The sequence below is a fragment of the Helicoverpa armigera genome, chromosome 8 (assembly GCF_030705265.1).
Source record: "Helicoverpa armigera isolate CAAS_96S chromosome 8, ASM3070526v1, whole genome shotgun sequence".
In the NCBI taxonomy this organism is placed as follows: Eukaryota; Metazoa; Arthropoda; class Insecta; order Lepidoptera; family Noctuidae; genus Helicoverpa; species Helicoverpa armigera.
This window is the reverse complement of record NC_087127.1, coordinates 8619239-8643269: the sequence shown is the minus strand read 5'-3', so window position 1 is coordinate 8643269 and position 24031 is coordinate 8619239. Positions and strand designations below refer to the sequence as shown.

At 36.9% G+C, this 24031-nt stretch overlaps 6 protein-coding genes across 10 annotated transcripts; 3 read left to right on the top strand and 3 right to left on the bottom strand.

Moving 5' to 3' along the window:
- The first annotated feature begins 8 nt into the window (after nucleotides 1-8).
- Nucleotides 9-4434, top strand: LOC110374721 (uncharacterized protein). Of its 3 annotated transcripts, XM_021332562.3 has the most exons (8): nucleotides 9-141; nucleotides 709-783; nucleotides 880-1007; nucleotides 1540-1746; nucleotides 2198-2402; nucleotides 2743-2894; nucleotides 3262-3471; nucleotides 3822-4434. In XM_021332562.3, exons 2-8 carry the CDS (start codon nucleotides 735-737, stop codon nucleotides 3999-4001), a joined length of 1131 nt encoding a protein of 376 aa, XP_021188237.3. In that variant the 5' UTR covers nucleotides 9-141; nucleotides 709-734; the 3' UTR covers nucleotides 4002-4434. The 3 variants fall into 3 exon arrangements, with proteins under 3 accessions (XP_021188237.3, XP_049694038.2, XP_021188238.3); XM_049838081.2 differs by lacking the exon at nucleotides 9-141 and having other exon boundaries at nucleotides 764-783; nucleotides 880-999; XM_021332563.3 differs by lacking the exons at nucleotides 9-141; nucleotides 709-783 and having other exon boundaries at nucleotides 860-999.
- Nucleotides 4423-7769, bottom strand: LOC110374722 (coiled-coil domain-containing protein 181). Of its 2 annotated transcripts, XM_021332566.3 has the most exons (5): nucleotides 7694-7769; nucleotides 7002-7574; nucleotides 6319-6568; nucleotides 5428-5574; nucleotides 4423-4780 (listed from the first exon to the last, which is right to left on the bottom strand). In XM_021332566.3, the coding sequence occupies exons 2-5, from the start codon at nucleotides 7560-7562 to the stop codon at nucleotides 4719-4721; spliced, it is 1020 nt and encodes a 339-aa protein (XP_021188241.2). In that variant the 5' UTR covers nucleotides 7563-7574; nucleotides 7694-7769; the 3' UTR covers nucleotides 4423-4718. The 2 variants fall into 2 exon arrangements, with proteins under 2 accessions (XP_021188241.2, XP_063891965.1); XM_064035895.1 differs by lacking the exon at nucleotides 7694-7769 and having other exon boundaries at nucleotides 7002-7685.
- An 888-nt stretch (nucleotides 7770-8657) lies between these two features.
- LOC110374691 (proteasome activator complex subunit 3) lies at nucleotides 8658-12391 on the bottom strand. Of its 2 annotated transcripts, none has more exons than XM_021332516.3 (5): nucleotides 12219-12391; nucleotides 11765-11902; nucleotides 11338-11553; nucleotides 9824-10039; nucleotides 8658-9552 (listed from the first exon to the last, which is right to left on the bottom strand). In XM_021332516.3, the coding sequence occupies exons 1-5, from the start codon at nucleotides 12237-12239 to the stop codon at nucleotides 9409-9411; spliced, it is 735 nt and encodes a 244-aa protein (XP_021188191.1). In that variant the 5' UTR covers nucleotides 12240-12391; the 3' UTR covers nucleotides 8658-9408. The 2 variants fall into 2 exon arrangements, with proteins under 2 accessions (XP_021188191.1, XP_021188192.1); XM_021332517.3 differs by lacking the exon at nucleotides 12219-12391 and adding an exon at nucleotides 12025-12180.
- Nucleotides 12392-12804: 413 nt separating this feature from the next.
- Nucleotides 12805-14019, top strand: LOC110374689 (histidine protein methyltransferase 1 homolog). Its single transcript, XM_021332513.3, has 4 exons — nucleotides 12805-12983; nucleotides 13072-13302; nucleotides 13382-13548; nucleotides 13615-14019. Exons 1-4 carry the CDS (start codon nucleotides 12929-12931, stop codon nucleotides 14017-14019), a joined length of 858 nt encoding a protein of 285 aa, XP_021188188.3. The 5' UTR covers nucleotides 12805-12928.
- On the bottom strand, nucleotides 14008-15993 carry LOC110374690 (pyridoxine/pyridoxamine 5'-phosphate oxidase). The gene is made up of 5 exons (XM_021332515.3): nucleotides 15642-15993; nucleotides 15349-15505; nucleotides 15049-15148; nucleotides 14708-14967; nucleotides 14008-14278 (listed from the first exon to the last, which is right to left on the bottom strand). The coding sequence occupies exons 1-5, from the start codon at nucleotides 15727-15729 to the stop codon at nucleotides 14113-14115; spliced, it is 771 nt and encodes a 256-aa protein (XP_021188190.3). The 5' UTR covers nucleotides 15730-15993; the 3' UTR covers nucleotides 14008-14112.
- A 1882-nt stretch (nucleotides 15994-17875) lies between these two features.
- LOC110374735 (signal recognition particle receptor subunit beta) lies at nucleotides 17876-21738 on the top strand. Its single transcript, XM_021332581.3, has 5 exons — nucleotides 17876-18134; nucleotides 18425-18591; nucleotides 20103-20242; nucleotides 20583-20714; nucleotides 21108-21738. The coding sequence occupies exons 1-5, from the start codon at nucleotides 18032-18034 to the stop codon at nucleotides 21316-21318; spliced, it is 753 nt and encodes a 250-aa protein (XP_021188256.1). The 5' UTR covers nucleotides 17876-18031; the 3' UTR covers nucleotides 21319-21738.
- Nucleotides 21739-24031: the final 2293 nt, after the last annotated feature.

The window sequence follows — 24031 nt, the reverse complement described above, 5'->3', positions numbered from 1 at the left end:
TTTGTTCACTTTCTCACAAACGTTCACATTTCACAAATAAGTTTATCGAATGTTGGAAAGATTGTAGGTACTGAAAGCGTGCCTATGTATGGTTGCAGCTGAGCAACATCTAGATATCCATTTACATCTGTAAAGTTTTAGGTCAGTACTGATTAATATCGTTGGTATCCGTGTGAGGTGGCGTGTTCGTGTGAGTCTTACACCAAGTGAAGTCATTGCAAACGTTCACGCTTGCACATCCAATAGTAAACAAAAAGCTTTGGTCTAATTGCACGCTCACCATCAACCATTCTTGTCTTTCCAACATTAGATACAGAGTGTCGTCAAACTGTGTTGTATTGTCTTTAGATTGTGTGTGCTTTCTAGTGAGTACGCATTGTAAACTATGTGATGTTACTGTCTCTTATTCATACACACTATTAATATAACACAATCCGTCAATATCCTTTTAAAACATAATAACGTGACTCAGAGTTAACGTTTAGCAGCGGATCGATAACAATGGGCCATATCAATTATGAGTGGCGAATGCTAATAGAGCCTTTCTGTCCAGTTCCCACTACCACCGACTATAATCGTTCACCACCCACTGCCCCCACCAGGTGTTCACGTTCGCGTAAAAACCCACGTGTTTGATGGATTCTCACACCCCTTCCCCTTCCACGCAAACATATCGAAGGCCGGCACTGAATAATTGATCGCTTTCAGGCACAAGCCACGCCGACAATGGTCACATGGACATTCCCATCTTTCGGACCGAAGAGGGCAGATATCTTGCTCAGTGTAAGCTCCTGTTAAAGTTTTAAAATAAATCAGTTAACACCAAAATGGAATTTGTGAAAGACAATAAGGACATTCATATGGACGATGTGTTCACAGCTCTCGGCGATCCTTTGATAAAAGGTCTAACCGAGGTGGCTAATATAAAGCCTAAGGATCCAGTTGCGTTCTTGGCCAGTTTTCTTCATAACTTTCCAGATCAAGAAAAATCAAATCTAGGTACGCAGGTGAGCATGTCATTCACACATCTTATTGTTTTGTCCTTTTCAAAACTTAATTTGTTATTGTTTTGTTGGTATGGGAATACATTATTTTATTATTTTTTTAACTTGTAAAATTCAATTGCATGAGTATACCATTCAGTCAGTCAGTCTAATAAAGTATAGCATGCGTTTTCTCACTTTAACTATATTTATAAACATTTTATCGACATTTTGATATCTTTTCAATGCTGCTACAGTCTTGCATGCATAATGCTCTACTGCATCACACAACCTGGTTTACTTTGGTTTACCTTCCAGATTGTGTTAATATGAGAGGTTTGGCAATTGTTCGCTAGCGAAAGGGGATATACTGAGATTGATTTGGATTGGCAATGAGTGTTTGGTTTCTCAAAAAAGCCTTACATCATAACCTACCTATGTATTATTATCAAGAGGATAAGCTAGAATTCAATGCGGTCTAGCAAATGGAAATTAGCTTATGTGTAAGCCTTGCAAGTAAAACAAAAATACAATCAAATACAATTTGTGTAACCAGGAAACCGAAATGCTAGTGACCCGCGAAGCAGCCGAAGTAGAGAACGAACAACCGCCGCGACTCGCAGCCGCCCCGACAAACGCGCCGGTCGCGCTCAGGAACCGCACGGCCACCAAGCACCAGCGGCCCATTGACATCGTCACCGTCGAACCGCAGCCCGTCACCAGCCCTGATGCACCGGAGTCCGCCTTCAGTAGTGCCACTAGAGTTAGTGTTTTCACTTCTATTTATACTTCTTATATCGTTGGCGTCGTCGGTACATACGTGGATAGGTGACCATCTTGTCATGACGAGTTTTTCCGTGTTTCGGAGGGCACATTGAACTGTAGGTCCCAGCTTACATTGAACATCTTTGGCAATCTTTAGGCGTGGTCAGAAGTCAGAAGAATATAGGGTATTGGATTGCTCAGGTAACTGGGTTGAACAGATCACATAAGTTGTCATTCCTTGTATAACACTTATACTCAGCTGAATCCAATTAGACTGGAAACCGAACCGAACATAGTTGAAAAAAAGGCTAAGCAGATGGTTTGTCTTGATGTGTCTCACTGAGAATAACCATAATTTGTAATTTTCTTTTGAAGCAGTATCTACGGTATCGGTGTATAATTTGAGATCAAAAGGAAGCCCTCTTTAACTTAACACTATCCTTCTTTAGGACGAACACGGTCAGTCAATGCTGCATTTCGCAGCGGCCCGCACTCACGCCCGCAACGCCCTGTTCCAACTCCTACAAGAGTCTGACATCAGCCTCGGCTATAGAGACGAGTTGTACCGCACCGCTCGAGACGTCTCCATACAGGCCAATGTGCCAGAGAACACCGTTGAGATCGATAAGTGGATGCTACATCTAGCTGCTAGAGGTAAGAATGGTCTCATGAAGTATGTTTTGGGTGGCGTGGCGTCGTATATAAAACTGTCATTGGGAAAGGAATTGCCACTTTGCCACACAATTTCCGGTGATTCCTTTCAAACATCCCAAAAGGCGATTAGCTTACATTAATAAAGTCTAGTCTATAATAGTCAAATCAATCCCACCTATTATTGAAAGTGGAAATGACGCTGAATGACGCAACACTTATAAAAATGAAACCTAACTTTTTGAACTTGATTAAATTTTATCGACCTCTGATTGCTTACCTGACCATCATCTATCTTTAGACGCAGTTTTCATGGAAAACTGATTTGATTTCTATTGATCAGGAAATACAGATAAGATAATGGAACTGCTAATGGAAGGGTACGACCACATACTGGACGTGGTCGATGAAGAAGGAGTCCCTATTACTGAAGTGATCGCCCAGCGAGGAGATACCGACATGAGCAATTTGCTCGCTTCTATACCGGCTTTTGAGGTAAGCCTTACATGATTATGGTTATGTTTTAAGCATGTTTTTCACAACCTTCTAGCTAGGTACTTCAAGTCTATAAGAGGGAACCCGGCCACACTGCTATAATTTTCGACTATTATAAAATTTAAACTGGTTTAATCCACAAACACAAAAGTAGCCTGTGCCAAAATGTACAGAATCGAAGAGATCCAGATATCGCCAAATCTGTCATTTCTCTTCTGGCAAAGAATCTTGACAACACGGAGAACAATTAGTTCTCAAACAGTACAAAAGAAGTATACATACACAGATACATAGTATACATACATAGACATACACAGGAACACTTAATTGTTGAATCCAACTTGAGCCCCTTGTTTTCCCTGACTAGGAGTCCCGCGAAGCCCTACACGGCGCCGTCCGTCGCGGTGACCTGAGCGCCGTACAAGCGTCTCTGTCAGGCGAAGGAGCTCGTACTCTAGCTCGTTGTCAGAACTCGTTCGGTCGTACAGCACTACACGTCGCTGTGTTGGCGGAACATGAAGATGTAGTGGCGTATCTCGCACAAACCTACCCGGAGTTATTGCGTCTGGGGGATAACGTGAGTACACCTACCATGTTCTGATTAGTAGAAGTATTAAGGCTGCCCGCCCACGTCCAATATAATCGGAGACCGGAGGAATATAGAACACATGATAGTAATAGAGCAATTACACACATCTCCAAAACAGAACGATCCGATTAACTGTCCTATAAAGTCAAACGTGGGCGGTATTACGTGTTTATGTATTCAAATATTAAAATTGTTTCGTATAATTACTTCTTTCAGACGTAGAATATTTTTTCTTATCCTTGTACATTTTTTAACGGGCCCCTAATCGAGTGTTTAAATATAATGACTCTCTTATCAAGCTCCAGTTATAAATACTGATATAAAAATATGGTCCCCAGTTGGAACGCACACCGTTACACTACGCGATGGGCGTAGAGAAGATAGAGTCACTAAGCCGAGTGCTGATCAGAGCGGGGGCCAAGCGCGTGCTCAAAGACCTCAAGGGTCGCCAGCCCACATACTACTTCATGAACAAATCCGAGATCCTGCGCCTCAAGGAGGAAGAGGACGTATACTGATACAAGAGGAAACACAATTAGGACCTGTTTCAACACTGGCCAGTTAGTTCCTTACGAGAATTTTGAATTTTTATACGGTGAGTATGCACTGGCTCAGGTTCGTGGAATAGGCTCTCAGTTTTAGAACCAAATTAGAGTTAGGCATCAAAGATGGCTGTGGCTTGTACGAAAACTTTGTGATCGGGCTTTGATAGTACAGTGTAGACACTAGGAACCATTCGTTGCTTCTTATTACGCACATTTTGCAAAATCGCAAACTTTAATTTTCATGTCATCGTAGTTAATCTTAGGAGTTTAGGAAAATTATCGCGTGCCGAATAGTAGATATTTGTGAATTTTCTATCGTATGTATTTACGTATAATATACTTGATGGGACCCTAATGTATACCTTGGAAATTATAATTATAATAAAACTATATGTCGAATAAAGAATCTTGTTTTATTTAAACGAGCATTCAGCTTGTCTGTTATATTTATTACCACCATCATCCTGATAAAGCAAATAATGCGACTACAACAAAATGTTAATCTAAAAATTGAAAATTTATTCTAAAACGAAGTACATCGATTATTAAATAATAAGAACAAACCATTACAACAGTTCTATATATTACACAAAATTGTGATTTTGACGTGCGCACAAAAGCAATAACGATCATTAATCAGTTAATTTTAAAAATACCTACAATTAATTACAACGATATCTTCTTAGACGTTCATGTCGGGAACTGCCAAGGTATGGGATTTATATACATTTGTGAGACGGAACCACGCATACCTGAAATTAGAGACTTTGAATGGAATCATTCATTCATTTTATCCGATCCATAAAATATTTTTACCTTCGTACGTTATTGGTAACACCCCTAAATTGTTTATTACACTATTGATTGGTCATTATGGTTCATGTGACAGAAATAGCTTTGCAAGAAAGGAAACCAAAGCATGATGTAATAGAGTAAATTGAAGGTAACATAACATTTCCGATCAATAACATTGCATCGTTCGATCGTTATTGAACTAGACACCCATAGGAAACCCGACCTTCACAACGCAACTAGCATTTGGATTCACCCCCAAGAAGAATTAAAAATAGCTCTCTTCACTAGCAGCTTATGTCTTTGTTCAACTTACGATAGCAACATTTCTGAATTCTAAAAGTAATTGCGCCGTAGGTAAATCCGAAAACTTCGATATTTTCAGTGTACTTATTAATTAATATTCAACACCGATCAGTAGTTATGTGGCCGCTATGCCAGACCCCTAACTATCAAATCAAAAATTATAGTTATTAAGGAAGACTTCCCCAAATAATTGGGAAACAGGCACTTGTGAGAAATAAACTCTTGACCCACGAACGCTTTGCCAGGTTCTTTCTCAAATTCTCGACTAAGAAATAGAACTACGTTTACACAATGCACTTACTGAGTTCTCCCTGGTTGAGCGGCACGGGTAGGGGCTTATTCTTGCTAGTACGAAGCCAGTCCCTGTATGCGCGATCCCCGTTGGCTCGCCGGCGCTCCTCCTCGATCGCCGCGCGCGCAGCCCGGCGCTCCTCACGAGTTTTCATCGCTACAACACATTACTTCCTATAGGTATATCCACTACCTTTTTTACTATAAGTCCCTAGGGGCACGTGCACAGCAGAGCCTATTCTCAGGCGAGGCGTAAAATACATATGTGTAGGTAACACAGATTTAACATCATTCGATCGCGTTAGGAGTTTAGGACTATATTTTTAGGTATTCGCCCTTTCAACAAAAACTCATGGTGGCTTAGTGGACAAAGAACCAACCTCTCGAGTATGAGGGCGCGGGTTCGATTCCAGGTCAGGCAAGTACCAATGCAACTTTTCTAAGTTTGTATGTACTTTCTAAGTATATTTTAGTTAGACACCAACTAGACTGTGTTTCGAATGGCACGTTAAACTGCAGGTCCCGGTTGTCATTGATTGAATCCTTGGCAGTCGTTACGGGTAGTCAGAAGCCAGTAAGTCTGACACCAATCTAACCAAGGGGTATTGGGTTGCCCGGGTAACTGGGTTGAGGGGGTCAGATAGGGCAATCGCTCCTTGTAAAGCACTGGTACTCAGCTACATCCGGTTAGACTGGAAGCCGATCCCAACGTAGTTTGGGAAAAAGGCTCGGAGGAAGAAGAGGAAGAAGCCCTCTCTCGGTAAACACTTCGTTTTGTTACTACCTGCATATACACCAATTTCACAAACTTCAAGCCTTATACCTAATCTATCGGAATTGGGTCCACTTTAAAGTAACGTAGCTATCTAGTAGGCTACGGCTCAAAAGCTTATAACATCACCTTTCATTTCCTCCTCCTTCCTCCGTATCCACTCTGCTAGCTTCTCCTCCTTGTCTCGCTCACGCTTGTTACGTTCTCTCTCAAGCTGTTCGTTGTGTCGGTACTGTCGCATGATGTCCTCAGCTCTCTGTCGCTCCGTTTGCGTTCGTTTTCGCTCGAGCCATCTCCTGTACGACTCTTCCCGTTGTTCTTGTGACGTTGTAGGGACCACTTGACGCTTCATCTTCTCCAAGCGAGCTTTGTCACGCTTCTAAGTATCACAACAACAAAACATGGAACGATATGAAATACTGAAGAAGTTCGTTAAAACATAAAGCTTAAATGCAAAGTGGGTACACTGAGATACCCACTTACTAGTTACTATAAATATACCTAATCTTTTTTTAGAAACAATTTCACCTAAAATGCAAACTACTGTTGATAAGGCAACAGGCAAGAACGACGGTAAGTATAACCTTAGTATAAAGAGGTATAACGCTTGGAAAGCATGAAAGTCAGTAGGTCAACCGACTTCACCATGGGCAAGGATTTTGATTCAGAAATTCTACCCTATTGTCTGATAAAAACCTCATACGCAGCCGTCACTACTGTAATCACTAGACCAACGAGATAGGTTAAAAAAATCTAACTACTTACAACAAACTTCCTACGACTAAAGCAAAAATTGGTAAATTGGTAGGTACCTCTTGGTCTTTTCGTGCAACCCATTGCTTGAAGGCTTCTTGCTTTTTCTTTTCATTTCGTTCCCTTTCATCCTTAGCTGTAGTAGTGGTGGACACGGATGCCACCGACAGCCTGAACGTATCGGGTCCATCATCACGGTACGTGCGGCCAAACGGTGTTCGCGGTGTTTCTTCCTCTGCACCTTGTAAGTTCCCTGGACCTGTCAGTCGACATGACTTTCTCTTCACACTACCTGATGAGATACTCGAGTCTCGGCCACTTAACAGCGGGGTTGAATTACTCCTATAGCTACTGTGCGGGTGCGGAGTCACGTCCGAGATACACGAGTCCGCCTGCAGAGACGTCACAGAGTGCGTCGACTCCACTGGTTCGATGTAAATAGCCGGATTTATGTACCGTGTTTTACTTTTTCTCGACGCAACGGATTCCGAATCACTATAGTATTGTATATTTTCGCCAGCGCCATCAAAAATATGATTGGAATTTCTAGATTTCAATTCGTACACCGTAGTGTTACGGGCGCTGTCGCCAAAGTTCCCTTTGTCGATGTCGCTCGCCATTACCTCAATACCCTTTAACAATTTATTACCATAATTAAATAAATTAATAATTCCAGAGCACAAAATATAGACGAAGCAAAATAAATATAAAAATATATATGTTGTAGAAGTAGACTGTCAAAATGTCTTACCCTAAAAGAACGTTACGTCAAAATATGGATGGCTGGTTCTGAAAACGAAACTCATTTGACTTTTGTTAGTCACCAGTAGTGTTTTACTTTGCATTTATTAACTTTTCTTAGACAGATCTCAAAATCATGAAACAGGTGTGTGGTAGATTTGATACTGAATCAAGTAGCTACCTTGTATCCAAGGGTGCTGATGTTAGAACACTGACGACCCTCTCTAGAATACTCTAACACTTGGTGCGAATAAAAAGCAACCTGAAAAGCTTTTCTCTTTTCTCAACTTTATTGGCGATCGACATGTGCGGCTGTCAAGCTTGGAGTATGTCTACCCTATTTATCTACATCTTTGTGCCAGCTGGTGCCAGCCCAAAGACGTCCACTGCTGGACAAAGGCCTCCCTCAAGGTTCGCTTATCTACGTACCTAATGTAGGAAAAGAAATATTGGAAAAGGCGAGCTAGGAACATTTAGTATCTTAGCCCTCAAGAAAATCCATCCAGTACGGCTGAAAATTAACATACGTTTAGGTACATTCTTAAGATACAGCTACATGAGGGAGTATCCTCTTAATTATATTTGTGTAGATAATATATTATAATAAACAGGACTCTTTTTTGTTTGTACCCTAAAGGCTAATAAAAAACTCAAAAATTCTTTCACTTTTGGAACTTATACCCTTCCCAAATAACATAGGCTAGGTACCTACATTTTATACGGTACGGGCAGTAGTTCCCACAGGCCGCGGGTGGAACCGCTGGTACAAAACGGCTAGTAAACACTAAATGGATATCCATAAAATATATTATTTTTGGCGTTACCCAAGTGTAGGAAAGCACCGTTTAGCATTTACGGATTTACCACTACTGCTTACGTATAATTGATGAAAACGTGGATACTAAATTCATGGTTCACAGTTAAGTTTGGTAACAGTTATGTACGAGGTTTCAGGGCGAGTCAAAGAAACTACATTTGTACACATTCATAGAAATGTATTCGTTATTATCATCATTGGGTACATTTTTTAAAATGAAATATTGACTATTAGCCAATCATTCCACTTTTGAAAAAAAAATATGTCATATGTAGGTATCTTAAAGAAAACATAAATTTTGAGATATTATAGAAATGGTAAACCACTGAAGTTTATTGACAGTATTTTAAGTAACAACATAATATTTTAGCTTAACTAAAACCTAGTTATGAATAGTTTTGGAACAACTGACAAATCATATTGTAGTTTCATAGCAAGTTGTCTTTTAAATACTATGGGGAATAATGTTTAATTTCAGATAAACAAAAACAAATTGGTCATAATATTTCACAATCAATCATCATTACAATGGTGTGACACAAATATATTATAGTGTAACAACACAGCACACAGTCTCACACATAATACGAGTCTTCAACCTCTCCGCCTTGCCATGAGACCACAACACAATCTCCTTACTTTTTACTCACTAGTCAATGAAGCACCTAAACTAGTTTAAATAAGGTGTGGTACATGTCACTAGTACATTGATTTCGTATATAAAGAGATTGATCAAAACTTTAGAGCTGGCTAAAACAAAGCTATTTGTTGGTTTGATATATACAGAAATACTGCCCAGTGAATAAAAAATAAGACATGAAAGCCAGTTAAGTATTACTCTTAGATTCACAGTGTATTCTTACAGTTGCATGTGACTAAAGAGATACTACTTGAGATTGAAATAGCGCCTAGTATAGAGACTCCGCGTTTGACGAACGTGGTTTTTTAATTTTCTCCAAGTTCTTGATAACGATGTCGTGGAGCGAACAGTAGCGGTTACGAATCTCGCACATCACCAGCCATAACGACAGGTACTCCTTCTCGTCCAGCTCCTGTTAAATAAAAAAATCTCATCAATAATTGACTACACAGTTCTGTAAAGAAATAACTCTAAAAAATTACTAGAAGAAAATAATTAGTTTCGATTAGATAGACAATCTTTCCGTTTCTTCAAATGAGGAAAAATATAACAAATGGCATTTTCTCCTTTTTTGTTACTGTACAAAATTAAAGTGAAATTCTAAAGTAAATGCTCCTTAGCACTACAAAGACGAAAAAGCTTTTATTATACCATGTATGCATAAAAATATTTTGAATACTCACTCGTACAGCTCTTCTGTAGTCGTCGATGTGTGGGTATTTGGCAACCTTAGACACAATCTTCGCTCGCGAGATGAAGTACCGTGAGATTTGGTCAAAGAAAGCAGCCGCTTCTGACTCCACTGACTGTATCTCGGCAAGTGTGTCCTCCTGTATTGATACACCAAAGTTGTTGCCATCCTCGATTTTAGGAATCATGAATGATATCCACATTTTCAGCTGAAACAATATCATAGACATGCTGAGAAATTGTTTACACATCTACATTTAGAACATCAATACATACAAAGAGCCTGCAAATTAAACAAAGTTTATAAAACACTATGTCAAGTCTTGGTATTGGCAGAATTGTGCAGTTTGGTGCCAACTCCACTCTTACCTGCAAAAAGGTCTTGGTCACCAATTTAACAGGAACAATGGAATAGTCAATTGTTACCCTATGCCCCAGGAGAGCAACGAAACTAATACGACGTGAGGCAAAATGACCAAAAGTGACGCAAAACATAAATGACAAAAATCAAGTCGGCGCTATCTCTATAAGTTGTCTATCGAGCAACGTAGAGGGACGAGCTACAAGTGGAAGTAGTTGAGCAAGTAACAGGATAGTATTTTGTATCACGTCGTGTCGTTCCTCGAGTCGCTCGCCCACGACACCGAGCCACCCTCGACCATCCCACGCAGTAGAAAACAAATGAAGTGATAATACGCATATTTCTCCCTAGAGTTAAACTCACCCAATTCGTGAGGTGCGCAGGGAAAGAAACGTCATATCATTGGGCGTTTGCTGGCGTCGCGTCATACGGCGTCGTTTCGATTGGCGACTGACGAGGCGACATACGCAGTGTTTGTGCAGATGTCGATCGCGATTGATTCCATTAGGCTTAATAGCATATAATCAGAAAGATCTATACACAGATTTCCATATATGTTTATGTAGGCATGTGATAATAGTGAAACAGACATAGTTTGCATTTCCGCATGTAAAAAAAATACTGTGCGATTCTGCTAACTTGATTATACTTGATAGGATGATGATGTCAATAACTGTAGATAGGCCACTTTCGAGTCACAGAATTGATCAATTGTTATTAAAATAAGTCACTGAATAAGTCTATTAAGAAATAACATCCCAATAAGAAATACATTTAGTTACCATTACTTATATTGATGATGTTTCATTTAATACAATGGATGGAAGCTTCATAGTAAGACTCTTATTTGCAGTGAGCTCAGTAACAAACAGTAAAATTGACAAAATGTTTGTTATAGCTGTACAAAATGATGACAACATTCATACACTAGCATTTGATAACAAATTTTTCATGAAATGGTTGAGTAGACGGTACTTGTGAGAGGCCTATATCAACAATGGACTAGAAAATAAGCAGCATCAGTTATGGAAGTTTCTTCTTCTTTTACAATTATCCTGGTGGGTTCTGATTCAGAGTCCTAACATACTGTTCTTATAAATGGTTGATTTTATCAATAAATAATATTGAAATAAAATAATAGCTTACCAAATTGGAATCTTCGACCAGTTCCCTAATGTGTGGCTTAACAAGGTGAATGAGGTCACTAAGTGGCTTGTTGCATGGCACGGTGCCGTTGGGCAGGGCATACACACGAGTGCCCTCCGATGTGTTGCTGGACACCTCCGAGGAGTCCATTCGCTGACGTTTGGCATTTGGCTCATTTGCTGCTGATGCAGGAGGCGGTACTGGAATGTTTAGGTCCTGGAATAATACCACTTTGTACATTTCATTTCCAAACAAAAAAAGTGACGATTACCTATGTAATAGTATTGATTGGGTACCTACACAGAGTTATGAGTCATTAGAAAATGACAAGACATTTGAAGAAATACTAGAATTTGCAACAACATCCAAGATGGTATTCTGATTGTCTGATTACGTCTGAAATTGTATTTAAATATAGAGTAATTACCTGATGTACATCAGCTAAATCTCGATTTTGAAAATTTGATGTTTCTAGAAGCTCATTTAATTTTACTATCTTCTCTGGAAAGCCTTTTATGATAAGATGCTCAGCCTTCTGCTTGAGTGAATCCTTGTAGTCCTGTACCTGAAAGCACACGTGTCGGAATTACTCGAGCTATTCAACAACAGCCATTATCCGATGCTACGCCTAAGATACCCCACGGTCGCGTAATGTTGAGGTTATGCGCTCTCCTACGTAGAACCTACCGCTCCCATAGTAATCATTACACGCTCCGGCGCTTTACACAGGATAATGCACACTTCAGAACAAGATTTCACCACAAAACGATATTATTCAACAGAAGTTTTACGGAAAACTGTGAGGTCACACACACACTAATCAAAGTACGTTACTCGTGTCAAACAAAGCGATGTATTACTAAAATTAATAATAGGTTTACCTTTTTCGAAACGTCTGTCATTGTTATAATTTATTTTTTTGTGGGATTTTAACTATAACAAATCCCTTTATATAGTTATAATACAAAATACTGTAATTCCACACAACTTTTTACGCTAACAACTCGTGTGTATGAATGAATGAAATGAATTTCGTTTTGTTAATTTCGTAGCGTTCATTCGCGTGTACATGAATGTAAGTTACTAAGCTAAAAAATTACAAATTCGTCAATACCGATTTCTTTAATGATTCGTTTTCCTTTAGATCTTTATCCATTATATTTTAATATTACAATATTTTTGCAACGTTATGGCGGTGTGACATAACAAACTTTTAATTTTTTATAAAATAATATTTCTTTCTTTTTTTCTGACATATTATTATTCTATGAAAAAGTCCTTGCTTCTTCTTCATTGTATGAACTGTAATTTTGCTGATAATTTTTAATACTCTGTGGCGATAAATGATCACAATGTAACCGTATACAAATTAGAACTGTATTTCATGCAAATAAAGTCCAGATTTACTTCACCAATGGCGTTATTTTTAAGGCGATCAAAATTTTGACTTTTGATTAAATTGTTTTTGACATTTTCTTGTAAACAAATACACATGGTGTGGTTTGTGAATTATTCCTTATTTATTATTTTCTTATAAAGAGTAGAAATAAGTTAAATAAGTAGAAACGAAATTTAAGCACTTTTATACAATATGAGTACTTTTAGGTTCAATTTTTCGGGTGCAGATGACGATAATAAACTGGATGGTAAAACTTTGTTATTATTCATGGTTAGAATGTTATTGAAGGTAAAAATAATACTAACAAATCATTTTTAAAACTTTTATGTCAACAGAAACGAAGGAAACCATTGAGTGGTTAGAAAGTGAAGAAATAGTACCAGATAAACAAATAAAAAATCTTGATAGCATAGTAACCCGTGCAAAGATGTTTGCCTGTGGCGATGTAGAGATTGGTCATGTAGTAGTGAGCGAGGCAATGGCTAGTATTGAAGAGAGTGGACTTAAGAATGTAATTGAATTAGCGGAAAAGGAACACAGCGATCTTGTTGCTGGCAAATATGAAGGTAGAAAAAGGTTCTAATGGGTTTAAAAAAATGAATAAGCCAAATTAAACACTTGATACAGAAAATAATTCAATTCCAGGTGGACTTAAGATTTGGGAATGTACTTATGATCTAATACAATATCTTGAAGAAAATCTAACTGGAATGAAATTTGAAAATAGTAATGTATTGGATTTGGGATGTGGTGCTGGAATTCTTGGAATATATGCATTTTTACACAATTCTAAAGTTACATTTCAAGATTATGTAAGTATATTCTTTATACAATTCATTAAATCTAAAAAATATTATTTAATACTATTATTTTTTCAGAATAAAGAAGTTTTGGAACATCTGACAATACCTAACGTATTACTAAACATTGAGGAAGAAGAGGACAGAGAAAAAGAAATACAGAGGTGTAAATTCTATTCAGGAGACTGGGATTCCTTCAACCAAAAGTTACCTCAATCTGAAGTATTTGACATAATCCTGACCTCAGAGACAATTTACAATGAGAGTAACTATGAAAAACTTATCAAACTGTTTGTGGACAGACTGAGCAAAGATGGAGCAGCATATGTAGCAGCCAAAACATACTACTTTGGAGTTGGGGGTGGAGTACGTCAATTTGAGCAAAATATCACCAAAAACGGGCATTTAACAAGCACAGTTTGCTGGAAAAGTGAAGGTGGCATACAAAGGGAAATACTAAAAATCACAAAATTAACAGAATAACACTTTATTGATTGTACTAATGATTGCTCTCAATGAAACTGTAAACTTATAGGATATTGGAAGACATTACTGCAAGTAAATGCAAAGAATTATTTAAGGGGACAGTCTTTCATAGACCCATCCATCTTCCCCTTGATGCAGGAGCTTTCCATCAGGCACCTCTCCGTCTTTTGGCTTCCTGAATTTGATTCTATCGTGGAGCCTGTCTCTTTGTCCCTGCCAGAACTCTACAGCTCTGGGACGGATTATGTAACCTCCCCTGAAAATAAATATAAAATCAATATTAATTATACTTTTATGCAATAGAAGTGACTGTATAATGTTTTCTCAGAATGTTGCACAAATGACAAAAAAAAAATTGTCCATGAAGTTTCTTACTGTTTCTTCTCTGTAAGACCCACTTATGGATAGGCCTACTTGAAATATAATAATTTGACTACTATGACTTTGATTTTTTTTTTATCATAGTTGCCAGTAATGTTATGTTGTTGCACAGGTCAGTCAGAAGCCAGAAAGTCTGACAACAATTCTTACTAAGGGGTATTGGGTTGCCTGGGTTGAGGAGATCGGATTGGCAATCGCTCCTCATAAAACACTGGTACTCAGCTGCACCCAGTTAGATTGGAAGCTGACCCCAGCATAATTGGCTAGGCAGATGATGATGATTGTTGCCAGTTAAGGAACTTACCAGAAGCTAGGCTTAGGAACTTCTTTCTCAGGAATCATGTACTCTTGCTCTAAAACAGCCTCCCTAGCAACCAATACATCCCTAGATTCAATGGGAGTGCTCTGGAAACTTGTGCAGGCTGCAATTTGGCTAGGCACTGGCCGAGTGTGGAAATACCTAGTTGATTCTTCTTCATCCAGTTTTTCCACACTACCTTCAATCCTAACAGACCGGTTCAGAAATTCCCAGTAGAATGTTGCAGCCACATTTGGGTTATTGTTCTGAAATGTACAACATAATTTACATTAAAAATAAATTTTAAATTAAGATCTCTTCTGCTAGTCTTGAAAAATAATACAGACCATTTCATTAGCTTTCCTGCTTCCATAGTTAGTGAAGAATTTAAATCCATCTTTCCCATACCCTTTACATAACACAAATCTCGCTGATGGAAAGCCTTCTCTGTAAAAAATCCAAATAAAACTTAGTTACCATTAACCTGTTGTATGCTAGGGCACTAATATAAGCTAGACAAAATTAATTTTCTATTGTTTTAAAATTAGTGGCATTCAAGCACCTTCATGTGAAAAGATAACAATAGTGGGAACAATACAGATATTGTTTTTATGATCTTGAGATAAAGATAGTAGAAATATATTTACTTGGATACAGTTGCTAAGCACATTGCATTGGGTTCTAGAATCTCCTTTTTTGTGCAAGCTTCATCAAACCAGGCCTTGAATTGGCCAAAAGGTTCTTTTGATACCAGATGGCTTTCCAAGAAGGTGTCATCCTTGTCCTTGTATTTTATTCTCATGCCTGCAAGTTATTAAAAAAAATATATGCTAGAAACATTCTGAAAATAATGTGTGGACACAGAAATGTACCTCATCACTTTCACTTTTTTTAGCAAACTAATATACTTAAGTTAAAAATGAATAAAATTTTAACTTACCTCCAATATCAATACTCATGTTTCTTGCACTGTTCAATCCCAACTTACGGAAACTTTTGGACAAATTGATTACGCGCGTTGAACCCATGCAAAAATAATTGTGAATTAATTGATTTTAGACCGGCATTGAATTATTTATACGAGCGAGCAGCCTTGGAATTGAAAATGAACTAAATTCTAGTTTACTGACTCTTGTCAATAACAGATAACAAACCGCTGATAATGTAATTACGTAGCTTCGTGTAATCAGTAGTGGTTTTCTTAAACCACACTACTATCAACACAAAAAGTCGTTGCTCTATTTATCTATCTTTGTAATCTAGCTATTTCTCGCTCTTGTCCACAGTCATGCTGATTGATTACATACATATTTATTCTCCAAGCAAGATGGTGACAATCCATGACAATCTGAATTCTGACAAGACAAGAATGATGGGCTATCAGGATGTCACTGTCAATGGACTTGTCAATGTCAATTTCGCAACCATCATATGGTCAAACGCAACGTGTTAATTTAAAAAGAGAAGGAAAGTTAACTTATTCCCCTATTAAAGCTGATTTCAGACGTGCAGACGCTTCACTCGATTGAACGTTCGTTCACTCCAATTAATGCTTCGTCTTTATTTCACTCCATGTTCTCACGATTAGGCTCGAGCTCCAATAACTAAAAATGCTCCTTCTCATATCGGCCTATCCAGTAGACGAGTGAACAGTCTTTTTAGAATTCAGACCGTTCACATTTTACTCGTACTGAAATGAAAGATACTAATATCCAACATCGTTGGATCGTTTCACTAATGAATTCGTCCGCATTTATGTTTCATTTTATTTTCAGACATTCGAGACACTCGAATGAAAGACGAAAATTAACTGAAAATGAAAACTGATATCAGCTGTTTTCCTCTGTGATCTCCCGATATCATTGTGGTCTCTAATTTGTTAGTAATAATATTATATATGGTTAAATTTTTATTGAATGCATATATACATAAATATTTATAGAATACACTGTTGCTATTTTTTAAAGTGATATCTTTCTTCTTGTTCAAATCTTAAAAATATTTACTATTTACACTGGCAATTTTTAGAGAGATACATTACATACCCTTACCCGTGCTTCCTCTCTCTGTCGGCACGCAAGCTGTGTCAGTTCTAAAACCCACTTTATTTCAATAATGTAAGGGCATTTTTAGGTTGCTTTTTGTCGCTGAGCATTTGTTCCTGTCAATGAGGGTTTTCGAAAATGGCGTCCACGAGGTGGCAGCACCGAGGCGTCAGGTCCAAGTACCCGTCAAAGTACTTATCCTTTTAGTGATTTTTATTGTATAATTAAAGCACTGCATTAGTGTTTTACAATTACAGTTGAGTAAATAAAAAAAAACCGGCCAAGTGCGAGTCGGACTCGTGCACGAAGGGTTCCGTAAATTACAGTTAAATCAACCTATCTCAAAAACTATAAGAGATACTTTGATCAAACCAAAAATCGTTGAAAGAGTTAATTAGCATGCATCACCTCTATTTTTTTTAGAATTTTATACCCCGTAGTTATAAAAATAGAGGGGGGGGACATACTTTTTACGACTTTGAGAGCTGATATCTCAAAAACCGTTCACTTTAAGAAAAATGTTTTTTAGAAAACTTTATATCATTTTAAAAGACCTTTCCATTGATACCCCACACGGGTATGTACATCGAAAAAAAAAATTTCATCCCTCAGTTACATGTATGGGGGGCCCCACCCCCAATTCTTTTTTTTACTATTTAGTGTCATATTTTTGTAGCGGTTCATACAACACATATTCCCATCAAATTTCATCACTGTAGTACTTATAGTTTCCGAGTAAATCGGCTGTGACAGACGGACAGACGGACAGACGGACAGACGGACATGACGAAACTATAAGGGTTCCGTTTTTGCCATTTTGGCTACGGAACCCTAAAAGACTAAATCATATTGTGTAAACAAATTCTAGTACGTTGCGTTATCTGCCGTTCAACGAGCTTTTCCTTAGTACCAGTGACTTTTGCATCCCTCTTTCTAAGCTCAATTTTTAGTTCGGAAAACTTATTCCAACCGTAGTCCATAATAAAATCAATAACACTTCCAATATAACAGAATTTCAATAAACAATAAGTTCGGCACCTACAATTCCATACTATTTGACAGCTGTTTGGACCAGACGCATACGTGGCGCCACCCGGTGGCAGAAAAAATTTAAAAAACCCTCATTGTCATTTTGTCATAATCCATGCAAGCAACATCATCACCAATCACGCACTATTTTTTTTATTTTGTGACAAGTGTGTTGGATTTCGGCTAAATATTTGCGTTGATAATCTCGAGTTTACGCGTTATATGAAATACATACACTTGTTTTAATAGATTAATCATGGAGTCTGAGGTAATAAAGGAAAAGATTCACACAGAACCGATGCTAAATGATCCGCGGTATATAACCTTACTGAGTGTAATAGTTCTTCTTTTTACTTTGGGTAAGTATATCATTTACAAGAAACTAATTAAATACTTCAGCCTAGTTACCATAATTCATTATTGAGTCTTGTTACTGTCACAATTCAAAATATCTTCTTTGAGCACTTACTCTGCTTTCCATATTGAAATGTATGCCAACATAGCAGTCAATTTATCTGTGAAAGGATTAAAGAAGCATTTATAGAAATCTTTATAACTATGAAAGCGATTAATAATTCCCTCTTTTCTTTTGCTCTACGTAAAACTTTTTTTTTTTAACAAAGATTAATTAAATCTTGATGGTTTCCAGTATTCTGGTGGTTTTTCTCAAGAAGGCGCCAACTTCGCCAGTCTGTGTTGTTGATGGGGCTCTCGGACTCTGGTAAAACTCTGTTGTTTGTGAGGCTTGCATACTCCCAGTACAGACAGACATTCACATCTATGAAGGAGAATGTTGAGGAGTACCTTACCTCTAATGTAAGTTGATAATCATATTAACCAAGTAACCAATAACCAAGTTTTTTAAGGATTCAAAATTTATGCACAATTCATAAGAATTGTGTGGTTTTTCACACATAATGTTGACATAGATAAGAATGAAGGCTTATCGGTACTGAAATATAATATGTATATTGCCTTAATCAGTTTACAAGTTCTTGTAACTAGAGATATTTGGACAGTTATTTTTTTATTAACAACCTCTTCTATGAACCTACTTCTAACTCATGATAGTTTTGAAACTAATAACAATAGATTTAACTCATTTTATACCTTTTAAAAATACACAATTTCAATTACACTAGTTTACACGGTTTTTATACCCCAGATAAAAGTTGTTGAATTTTGTCTATCTATCTATAGGTAGACTAGGAAAAATAATAAAAAAAATCTGTCACGTCCACATTTGGAATTATATTTAATTAAAAAAACACGAGAAAACGGACAATAAACAACTAAAAATTATTAATTTTGGACATCTTTTTGTAGGTTTCGGAATCGGTTTCTCTTAATATAGACCAAGAGTAGTCTCCCAATATATTTTCGTCCCAATAGCCTTGATGACGATCTTCAAAAGCCTTTAAATCCTGGTGAAAATGCTCTCCTTGTTCGTCGCTCATGCTTCCTAAGTTATCCGGAAAAAAATCCAAGTGGGAATGTAGAAAATGAATCTTTTGACATGTTAACACCCATCTTATGATAATTTTGTAATTAATCACTCACTATCTCGTTATTGTTTTCACTTTTACTATTGCTTAGAAAGTCTTGAATGTCAACAACAGTTTTGAATGAATTCCAAGCAACTCTTTCAGTCGTAGATAAAAGAGTATCAAACTTAAAATCACTTATGATTTTGCGTACTTGTGGGACGCCAAACACCCCCTTTTTAAGTGACATATGCAAATACAATACCCGACTTAGATTTCCTATTAAAACCCGAAGTCTTAGTAAAACAAATGTAACAGTCATTTTCGTGATTAGCTGGTTCCCTGCACAACATTGGGTGTACCAAATGACAGGTGTACGTTTTCCCCTTAAGACCATCACAGTAAAGTGATTCTACAGCTCTCACAAAACACATAGTGAGTCCAGTTTTTTCCTTGATTGGCCACAAGAAATCCGAAATAATGAAGATATGCAATTTTCAACGATTCTGTCATATAACTTTTCTTTTTTATAAATATAAATTGTCCACAAACATAACAAAAGCGATCACAACTTTGTTTACACTGTCTACGCAACATTTTATTTGAATTAAACAAAAATTATCTCCTAAACTAAACAAGTAATGCAACACCATAGATCAGTAGTTAAGAATGATTCCTAAATACAAATATTTGAGGGTAGAAAAAAAATGTGACGTGATAGAATTTTTATGTTGTTACTTTTAGAATGTTCAAAGGTGGCGGAGAGTACTGGTATAGATTTTGTGAGGGGTATATAAAAAAAATAAAAATTTGTAAACTAGTGTTATTTGTGTCTATTTCCAGAATTCCTTCAAAATAGTAGACTTGCCTGGTCAGGAGAGGCTAAGAAACAAATTCTTTGACCAATACAAAAATAGTGCTAAAGCTATAGTCTATGTCATAGACTCTGTCACCATCCAGAAGGAGATTAGAGATGTTGCTGAGTAAGTATATTACTGAACATTTATTTATTTAAAAACACCTTAAACTATCTTTACAGGATCTCTTATCCTAATACAACAGCTAAGAACTAAAAACTATTTAAAAACTAAATTATAACATAATACATTTTTAAATTGTACACCGTAGACATTATTCTAAAGTATCCAAACTATGCAAAAGAGGTCTCATTGCATTGTTTTATACTCAAATTCAGTTCAGTATGCAATAAAAATATTTTCCTCTTATGAGTGGATCCTTGTCTTTGGCCTATCATATGTCTGCTCTCCCATAAAAAATGTATATCTTTAATTATGCCCCTTCTAATGCAAACTATTATTCCAGGTATCTATACACTGTGCTATCTGACCCAACAATCCAGAGTTACAATCCCCCGCTGCTGATCCTCTGTAACAAACAGGACCAGCCGCTGGCTAAGGGCAGCCAGGTCATCAAGAGTCTGCTGGAGAAAGAAATGTCAGTATTCAAAATAACTACACTACCTACAATAATACAGATAACCTAGTTTATATTTTACAAGAAGGTTTATCAAGTATTATTGTATGTATTTTTAGTAAAGTTGTGATAAAGAAAACTTACACTCTATCTATATTCCATCTACCCCTTTGTATGCTGGAGCGCTGATATATGCAAGACAATTTTATTTTGTATGGTTCTATAAAATTTGTGGCATACAAGCAATTAATAGCCATTTGTATATTGTGCCTAGTTCTTATAAACGAGAAATGGTTAATTTGGCTCTTGTGTAGTGTAGCATAGGTGGCTTTCTATTGACTACTCACGCCAATCCACTATAAAGGTTTCCAATAGAAAATTATTCTGTGTTTACATAATGTTATTTGTTTTCAGAAACCTAGTCCGCGTCACAAAGTCGAGTCAGCTGCAATCAGTGGACCCCTCCCAGGGCAACAATGCTGCCTACATTGGCAAGATGGGCAAAGACTTCGAGTTCTCTCACCTCAACTGTCGCGTAGACATTGCTGAGAGCTCGGCCAACACTGGCGATGACGACACACCCGCAGACATAAACACTCTGCAAGATTGGATCTCTAAATTGTAGTTAGGTTTTAACTTCAATACTTCACTCTTCCATTCTTCTCTATATTATCTGTATCTTTTCGCAATAGCTATGAACAAAACGTCAAACGAACTTGGCGGGATGTGAACGCGTTTAAGTTTGTCAAAGTACATGAAATAATTGCAAATATAGAGGAACGCTTGTTCTATTTTCTTAAGTTTCTTGTTTTGTCTAATTTACTTGTTGAAATAAACTTTGTGATTTGGAATGTGCTGAAAGGGTAATGAGAATGCATTTATTATAAATGGATGTTAAAAATGTCCATAATTGAATATTTTTATGCTAAGATATCCTTGTATGGGAATTCCATGAACTGCATTTGATGAAGTAAGTATGTACTGCTATTAAAATATTTTATTATTGTCAAGGATTTTTTATAAATAAAGCTTGACTGATTTTTTACCACTGAGTTTAACTTATAAATTCGGAAAATAACAGCCCCAGAATACCCACGGAACCTGAAATAGGTACTTCACGGGTGTATCAATTCTTTTTTACCCCTAAGTGTTCAATCGGGACCCCATTACTAAAACTAATGAACCGTGAGGCTGGACTTGAAATTTTCATAGCTTTTATATTTGCCACTATAACAAACAATATGTGAAAACAGAAATAAAATAATATATAAATAACACAGAGTGAAATTAATATTTAAGCGCCCTCCGTGCGCGAGCCCAACTCGCGAAAACTTTCTGAATTTTTTTATCTTTACACCTAATGCCCTCGCTGCAGGTGTGTGAATGTGACCCTTCCTATTTCACATTTTTCAATACATTCCCATCGATTACATCCCGTATTGAATTGATGACTGCATCATGACTCGACTAGAATTCGAGATCAATGCCAATATTGATTACCCTAATTGTTATTTTTGCATATTCATGAAAAATCATTTCGATTGACAGGTATTATTCAGAAGCTTTTGTTCTTTCATGCAATAGGTGAAGGGGTAACTTGTTTGAATAGTATTTTTTGCAAGCATCATTAAAATAGTCGATTGAATGATATGCATATTCATGAGTTTATCATAAATTAGTATGTTACCTATTCAATAGCTTGACACTTATTATAAGGACGTGCTTTTCAGAAAAGTAGGTATGGGGTACCTACATTGAAGCGAAGCATTCTGTGGGTTTTTATATTGATGAGGTTTAAAAATCCCGCAAATTCATTGCCTGCATTGCATTTATTTGATATCGCTGATCGCTACATTCATATACTGTGTCATCCGGTCTGATATGTTCATAAATCATAAACTAATATATCAGACCTTTAATTTAATGCTGTTACTTAGCTATTTTAAGATTGGGAAACATTGATGTGTTTATAAAGGGCCATTTCACCCCCTTTTTTCTTTATGGGAACTTTAATAACACCATATATACCTGCAGATAATGTTCTCTCCTTACAATCGTCAATAGTCTCAACGATTATAAATAGGTACTCTATCATGATAACTAAAATAAGTCTTCTTATTAGTTATTGGTAGGTATTATACCTAACTATATCATATTTGCTCTCAACATCATCTATATAAGTAATCTGCGATAAATTACTGTTGAATTAACGTTACGCAGTCATTACAAGGTACCTAATTGCCGGTGCATATTCACTTTCCGAAAAAATAAGTGGTGGGTGCTTTAAAATTAAATTATGATTGCTCTCATCAGACAAGATGAAGACGCTTATAAAAACCACTGCTTATACTCGGTATAAATAACTCCCGTCAAGCGAACGTGTAAATCGTTCCATTTTGCATGAAAATAATGTTTTGTTAACTGTAAATACTTAGGCTCAGTTTGATGGCTGAATACTTATCCAGATTGGGTTTGCTAATGATATCTTCTTTAAGAAATAGGTATGAGGTATCCTGCATTTAATGGAAGGTGGTATAAAATTTGGAGTTATTCCCAATTTGTCATTAGTACCGATTGGTCACCAACTATTTTTTCCATACACCAAGTCCCAATTGGTCATTCGAGCAAAATAAATAATTTAATATTTAAATTTTGAATCCGATTCGTCCCCCGCATAAAATTTCACGTATCAGAGTACCGTCAGAAATAAAAGGGTTAGAAGAAATTTTAAATGAAAAACTTCGATGTAGGTAAAGGTATAGCTCTCATATAAATATAATAAAATTTACATTAAAACACAGGTGAAGACAACTTGGGCATTTCATAAACCCGAAAATGTGACTCGATACTTTTTGTGCCGGTAACAAAAGTACCAGGGGCCCATAACTAGCAAAGAGATTGTATACATAAAAATGATGAATGATGGTGTAAATTAGTATGTTTTTCTACAATTAGGAAAAAAACGTAAAATCCTGACACTCTTGACTGCTATACTCCTGTAAGTTATGCGGTCCTAGTACACGGTTTGCAGTTCCATGGACACTCGTTGATTGGTATATTACTCATCTGATTTATGCGATCCTGGTATTTTGGTTTTGGCCGTGCGGTGTGTGACGCCGTTGAAATCGCGATTTTATTAATAGCGTCTTGCCATATTCGGAAAAAAACATAACCAAAATAAATAAAAAAAAAACATATTACAATATTGTAAAGCTTATCTTGTTGACACTACTTTTTACAAAATAAAGTACGGATGACCAATTGGGACTAAGCAAAATAAAATATTTTATTGAATGACCAACTGGGACACGTTTTTTATGGATGCCAAATCACTAAAA